The 7,043-nt window shown below is 52.8% G+C and overlaps 1 protein-coding gene across 2 annotated transcripts in view; it reads left to right on the top strand.

Annotated features, from left to right (window-relative positions):
- Nucleotides 1-397: 397 nt before the first annotated feature.
- Nucleotides 398-7,043, top strand: part of celsr3 (cadherin, EGF LAG seven-pass G-type receptor 3) — a 96,753-nt gene continuing 90,107 nt past the window's right edge. For both annotated transcript variants that reach the window (XM_031845411.1, XM_031845410.1), the window contains exon 1: nt 398-6,598. In XM_031845411.1, coding sequence (XP_031701271.1) covers nt 868-6,598 — 5,731 coding nt within the window. In that variant the 5' untranslated portion in view covers nt 398-867. The remainder of the gene's footprint in view (nt 6,599-7,043) is intronic.

Below are 7,043 nucleotides of genomic sequence, written 5' to 3'. Positions count from 1 at the left end.
CATAATTTTCATTTTAAAAGGTCAGAATCAAATTTTTAGTTGTCGTCTGAATCAGCAGCATTGCCAGGTTTGTCTGCATAACCCCGTTAAAAGGTGGCAAACCTGCAGGGCTATTTGTGAGGGTGATCATTCTTCAGATGATATGCTGATGACGGTGTGATTGTGTAAGATCCAGGCTATCCCCCTCCGTCCTTTTGCAGTTGTGGATATGGCTGCCGCTGCGGGTGATGTGTAACAGCCCTGCGCACTGGAGCCAACCATCATGAGAGAGGAAAGGAGAGAGAGAGAGAGAGAGAGAGAGAGAGAGAGAGAGAGAGAGAGAGAGAGAGAGAGAGAGGGGCGTGGTAGAGATGCAAGCAATAGGGGGAGGGGTAGAAAAAGGAGAGAGGAGGAGAGTGTGATCGTGTGTGTGGATGGATGGATAGTAGCCTACCACCGGGCTGTGCCTAGGAGAGTGCGCACACACATACACACACACACTCAGGAGGGTAGTGTGTGAGCCAGCCAGTCAGTCAGTCAGTCAGTCAGATAGTGTGAGTGTGTAAGCCATGTTGGATGTGAATGAACGGGAGGAGAGATGCTGCTGCCGCGCCGCTCTTAACGCTCAGACCTCCAGCTCCACGGACCACAGCGGGTAGATGCCAACTCTCCAGGCCGACGGAGAGACGGGGGAGCCTGGGGGAAGGTGTCGGGCGGTGCCAGCGGTCCTGGAACTGGCCACCTAGCCGGAACGAGGGAGAGAGAGAGAGAGAGAGAGAAAGAGAGAGAGAAGTAACGGGGAGAAGGGAAGACGCACTCGAGAGAGAGAGAATAGGAAGTGGTGGAAGAGGGAGAAAGAAGGGAGAGACAGAGAAAGGAAGAGACTAAATGGCTGCACCGCTACCGGGCTTCACCCCGCTCCTGCTCTCTTCTCTGGCACTCCACCTGCTTCTCCTCGGCCCTTTGTTCGCCCTCACCCCAGGGACTGGGAATACAGGAGGGGCTTCCAACCGATGGACCCCCGGTCTCTGTTACCGAGACGCCGGTAAAGTGAGCCAGCAGCAACAGCAGCAGCAGCGCGAGGAAGCAGGGGAGTCGCCGAAGGGCAGCTGGAATATACGCCCAAGCAGGTGGACCGTAGAGCGGATACAGACCGAGGGATGCTCTGGAGTGCAGCGTGCAGGGGGGACGCTGGGAAGATATCACCGGGATGGGGCGAGGGGGACACGGAAGGAGAGACTCAAAGGAGTCGGGACGTTTTGGAGGTGTGAAAACGGCCCTCTGGCACAATCATCACCCCCTCCTCCTCTCAAACCAGGTATTAGGAGCAGGTCGAGCTCTGATGGCGTCGGCGCAGGGGAGGGAGTGGATAGAGGATGGATGAGAAGGAAGGGCGTTGTTTCTCCTCCCGCTTCACCTGCTTTCACCTCCTCGCCGGTTCAGAACGGCAAACAACGGGCAGTACAAAGGACTAGAGCGGGCGCGCAACGGTGGCCGGCGTCGAGGCCACACCTCACCAAACGTGGCGCCGCCAGAGCCTTTGTGCACGCCTCTGGCCTGTGCAGGGCACCCGGAAGTAGAGATAGGAGTAGGAGCGAGGCGTGGGAGAGGGCTCGTGAGGTGAGGAGGCTATTTGCTACATGGTGCTCGCTGACACCCGGGCATCTCTACCGGCCAAACCCCAACAAACAAGCCCTCTCCCCGGCTAAAAAACCCTCACTTGGCCCATTGCCAACCGGTTGCTCTTGTTGCATTCATCCTCTCTTTGGATACAATTCACCAAACAGTAAGGCTTCAAACTACACCTTTAAATTTCATCCCTGTTTCACAAAGAATTCAAACTATAACCAGGATTTAAATTTGGACTACGTTTGTCATTTTTCAACTTATTCCTCTCAGAACAGTCACACAGGTGAAATTCAGCCCCATCCAGTTTACAGGAACAGCATTAATAACAAGACCTGGGACACTGATGGGTGCTCAGCTAGCAAGGACAGGGGGGCTGGTAATTGTTCTCATTTGGGGAGGCACAATGATATTGATCTCAGCAGCAACAGAGAGGGGGGTGATGATAGGTGTTTGACTGGGTGCAATAGGTGCAGGGTGAGGGAGAGGGGGATGAGGAGTGGGGGAGATGATGAGGGGGGGAAGGAAGCGTACAGATGTAGTGCACCGTCAGTGATTAACCCTAGTACATGGGCGCACCTAGATCATTGTGGACCCCCTGTCCGTGAGATGAAATCAAGTTATTACCATGTCAGAATTATGGCTAAGAGGGAGGAGAGGCCTGGGAGGAGAGAGGGAAAGGATGGTCGAGGAGGAGGGGTGAACCAAGGCAACGAATACATTAATTTATCTAATTATCCGGATAATGATTTGGCTTGTCCGATTCTGACGCTCCTATGTAGGGCTCATAATGAGCTTCCGCAGGGGAAATCAGCAACAGCAACCAGAGGGCAGGGCAGCCAAACCCGGGGAGAAAGCAGGGAGGTTCCCGGTGGTCGTTTTGGTTGTTTGGATAGAATAGAAATGGGGGATGGATATGTAGCAGAGTTTATGGTCCCGGAGGGAGTCATAGCTCTGAGGAACTCCCCCATACAATTTTCCCCCAGGAGCATCACAGAGATGCCCGACCAACGTTTTCTATCCAGCAAAAACGCATCAATTGCATCAAGATATCCTGGCCTGGTGTTCAATATGCACCCTCAAACACGAAAAGGTGGTTATGCAGGAACTGGAAAGCTATCCAAACCGATCCATCTATCTGCTGAGAAAGTAAACGCAACTTCAGAGACAGAGTCTGCCAGTGACTCAGGCTTTTTTTCGCCTGCGAAGTTTCCTGTTAAATCTCCCGGGGTTGTGTCACACACGTCTCACTCTGCAACAGCAAACAATTCACGTCTCCTCACTCAGCCCGATGACACCACAGAAAGCCACCTCTCGTTCTTCTCTGAAATGAACCTGCCCACATGGCAGGATGACTCTGCACGTTCCCTTTACTTACCCCCTGTGAAGGATCTGATTTTAGCACCACGGACAGCTCCCCGGGACTCTCAGTGGGTGTTTTTGTGGAGAAAATTAAACAGCAACAGTAATAACAACAACGACGAGGAGGGAAGCAAGGACATGAATGGATATAGTCATGACTCTGGTCAGACACAGCAACAAGACCTGTGGGAGACCGCACTGCGAGAGATGGTCAAGGCAGGCTGCGCTGACAGCATTTCCACCGACTGTTCAGCCACCGAGCAGAACGACCGTGCACATATGCAATTAAAATCCGGTAAGCAAGTGCCATTAGAGCCCGAAGGTGTCAGACATACAGATAGGCGGCAGATGGAGGCCAAGGGAGAAAGGGAGAGGGATGCAGAGAGGGAGGGAGAGGGCTTGGAGGGGTCTGCTGCTGTTGCTGCCGCTGTTGGGGGAGGAAAATTACAGGTGGGGGAGGGAGATAGAGAGGTGCGGCTGATGGGAGGGAGAGAACCAGGGGGAGAAGAGCAAGAGGAGGAGGAGTGGGAGAGGGGAAAAGGAATAACAAAGGCAAGCCATGCAGAGGAGAGAGAGGCAGAGGGAGGAAAGGGTCAGGATAGGGGCAGTAGCACCACCACCATCACACAGCCTGCTAGCGAAAGAGGGAGGAAAGAGAGCCAGGCAGATGAAAGCCATGTGGTTGGAGATGGGAATGAGAGGGGGGAAGGTGGGGAGCAGGAGAGGCACAGTACAAGGGGAGAGAGGAGCCTGGAACGACTGATAATAGTAGCAGATGATGAAATGTCACAGGGAGAAAGGGGGAGGAAGATTTTGGTGCCCTGGCCTCGCTCTCGACGTGCAGCCAACAAACATCCCCAATTTTCCCAGTATAACTTCCAAGTGCAAGTAGCTGAGAACCAGCCACCCGCCACCTCAGTCATCATCATGTCTGCCTCAGACCCAGATGCAGGAGATGCAGGCAGGGTGAGCTACACCATGGCCCCGTTGATGAACAGTCGATCATCTGACTACTTCCACATCCACCCAGACACAGGTCTCATCTCCACCACTCAGATTCTAGACAGAGAACACATGGATTTGCATTACTTCCGGGTCACTGCGACCGATCACGCCTCCTCTCGACTCTCTGGCACCACAATGGTGGCCATTACAGTTTCTGACCGGAACGATCATTCTCCTATATTTGAGCAGACAGAGTACAGGGAGACGATTAGGGAGAACGTAGAGGAGGGGTATCCCATCTTACAGTTGAGAGCGACAGACTTAGACTCCCCATCCAATGCCAATATCCGTTACCACTTTGTCGGGGACACGGCTGCAATGGCACGAGCAGCCTTTGAGGTTGACCCACGCTCTGGGCTCATAACAACCCGTGGAGCGGTGGACCGGGAAATCAACGAGCACTACACTCTACAGGTGGAGGCCAGTGACCAGGGGAAGGAACCGGGGCCCCGCTCCGCTACTGTTAAAGTTTTCATCACCGTTCTAGATGAAAATGACAACGTGCCACAGTTCAGTGAAAAGCGCTATGTCGTAGCAGTGAAGGAGGATGTACGGCCTCACTCTGAGATCCTCCATGTGAGTGCCACAGACCAGGACAAGGACAGCAACGCTGCTGTTCACTATAACATCATCAGTGGTAACAGCCGTGGACAGTTTTCCATCGACAGTGTCACTGGGGAGATCCATGTCGTGGCACCACTAGACTATGAATCCGAACGGGAGTATACGCTCCGTGTTCGTGCACAGGACAATGGGCGGCCCCCTCTCTCCAACAACACCGGTATTGTGAGTGTACAGGTGACGGATGTCAATGACAACCCACCGATCTTTGTCTCCACCCCATTCCAGGCGTCTGTGCTCGAGAGCGCCCCAGTTGGTAGTTCGATCCTCCACATTCAGGCCATTGATACTGATTCGAGTGATAATGCTCGTCTGGAGTACAGGTTAACTGGCACCAGCTCTGACACACCATTCATGATCAATTCAGCTACAGGCTGGGTCACTGTGAGCTCCATTCTTGACCGAGAATCTGTGGAACACTATTTCTTTGGCGTTGAGGCCAGGGATTATGGCATGCCGCCTCTTTCTGCTACAGCCAGTGTTACAATTACAGTGATGGATGTCAATGACAACCGCCCTGAGTTCCTCCTAAAGGAGTCCTATGCTCGCCTGAATGAGGATGCGTCGGTTGGTACCAGTGTAGTGACTGTCACGGCTGTGGACCGAGACGTCAACAGTGCTGTGACCTATCAGATAACAGGAGGAAACACCAGAAACCGTTTTGCCATCAGCACGGCAGGAGGGTCCGGACTTCTCTCGTTAGCTCTCCCATTGGACTACAAACAGGAGCGCCGTTACGTTCTGACAGTCACCGCCTCAGACCGCACACTCCATGACACCTGTCAGGTGCACATCAACATCACAGATGCCAACACTCATCGGCCTGTTTTCCAGAGCGCCCACTACTCTATTAGCGTGAATGAGGACCGACCACCTGGAAGCACTGTCGTTGTCATCAGTGCCACAGATGATGATGTTGGTGAAAATGCTCGAATCACATACTTCCTCGAGGACAATATCCCACAATTCCGCATTGACACTGCCACAGGGGCTATAACGCTCCAGGCAGAGCTCGACTATGAGGACCAGATGACCTACACTTTGGCTATAACAGCTAAAGACAACGGCATACCACAGAAAGCAGACACTACATATGTTGAGGTGAATGTGAATGATGTGAATGACAATGCGCCTCAGTTCGTCAGCCCTAGATATCAGGGGACAGTGAGCGAAGACGCCCCTCCCTTCACCAGTGTCCTCCAAATCTCAGCCACTGACCGTGACGCACACGCTAATGGCCGTGTTCAGTACACCTTCCAAAATGGCGAGGACGGGGATGGAGACTTTACCATTGAACCTACATCTGGCATCGTACGAACTGTTCGCCGCTTGGACCGTGAGAGCGTGCCATTCTATGAGCTGACGGCCTATGCCGTAGATCGAGGCGTGCCCCCTCAGCGAACCCCCGTCCACATACAGGTGACAGTCCTCGATGTCAACGACAATGCCCCTGTCTTCCCTGCTGATGACTTTGAGGTTCTAGTGAAGGAAAACAGCGCAGTGGGCTCCGTAGTAGCCCAGATCACAGCCACCGACCCGGATGAAGGTGTCAACGCTCAGATCATGTACCAAATCGTGGAGGGCAACATCCCTGAGATCTTACAGATGGACATCTTTTCAGGGGAGCTCACTTCACTCATTGATCTTGACTATGAGGCCAATAATGAGTATGTCATCGTAGTCCAAGCCACCTCAGCACCTCTAGTCAGCCGGGCAACTATCCGCATCCGACTGGTGGACCAGAACGACAACCGGCCCACTCTGCAGGACTTCCAAATCATTTTCAACAACTTCGTATCCAATCGGTCCAACAGTTTCCCCAGCGGCGTAATTGGGAGAGTACCCGCCCACGACCCTGATGTGTCAGACAGGCTGTACTACACCATCGACCGAGGGAACGAGCTTCACCTACTCCTGCTGAATCACACCAGCGGAGAGATCCGACTGAGCCGAAAACTGGATAACAACCGGCCGCTGGTGGCTCCCATGCTGATCACTGTCACAGGTAAGAGAGCGGAGGGGAAAATGTGAAGGAGGGTGTGTGAGTGTGTAGTCAGTTTAGATTCCCCTGTAGCTTTCTTCACTGTAACAAATCCTGTGAAGATAAGGACCCAAACTCTACAGGTTTAAATGTGAGTGAGAAAGGGGAGTGATAAGAGTGGGTGACATTTGCTTGAGCTCTGAGCATTGCTTCTACCTTTTTCTTTTGTCTCTTTTTCTGGACTTGTGTGCATGAAGGACTGAGAAATTAACTGAAGCATACAGCTGCTTGTGTGGGCAATTTATTGCGCGAGGAAGCTGATTGAACAAGTGGGAGGGGGGGGGGGGGGGGGAGAGATTGTGTGTTTGTGAGAGAAATATAGACAATGACGGAGCTGACAGAGCTAGATTTACCTGAGAGCATGGGAGGTAAACATTAAGCAGATTGATGCTAGCCGGCTTAGTAGAGT

The sequence above is a fragment of the Anarrhichthys ocellatus genome, unplaced genomic scaffold (genome assembly GCF_004355925.1).
Source record: "Anarrhichthys ocellatus isolate YVR2014 unplaced genomic scaffold, GSC_Weel_1.0 scaffold5, whole genome shotgun sequence".
NCBI classification, from domain to species: domain Eukaryota; kingdom Metazoa; phylum Chordata; class Actinopteri; order Perciformes; family Anarhichadidae; genus Anarrhichthys; species Anarrhichthys ocellatus.
This window is presented reverse-complemented; position numbering and strand designations above follow the sequence as displayed.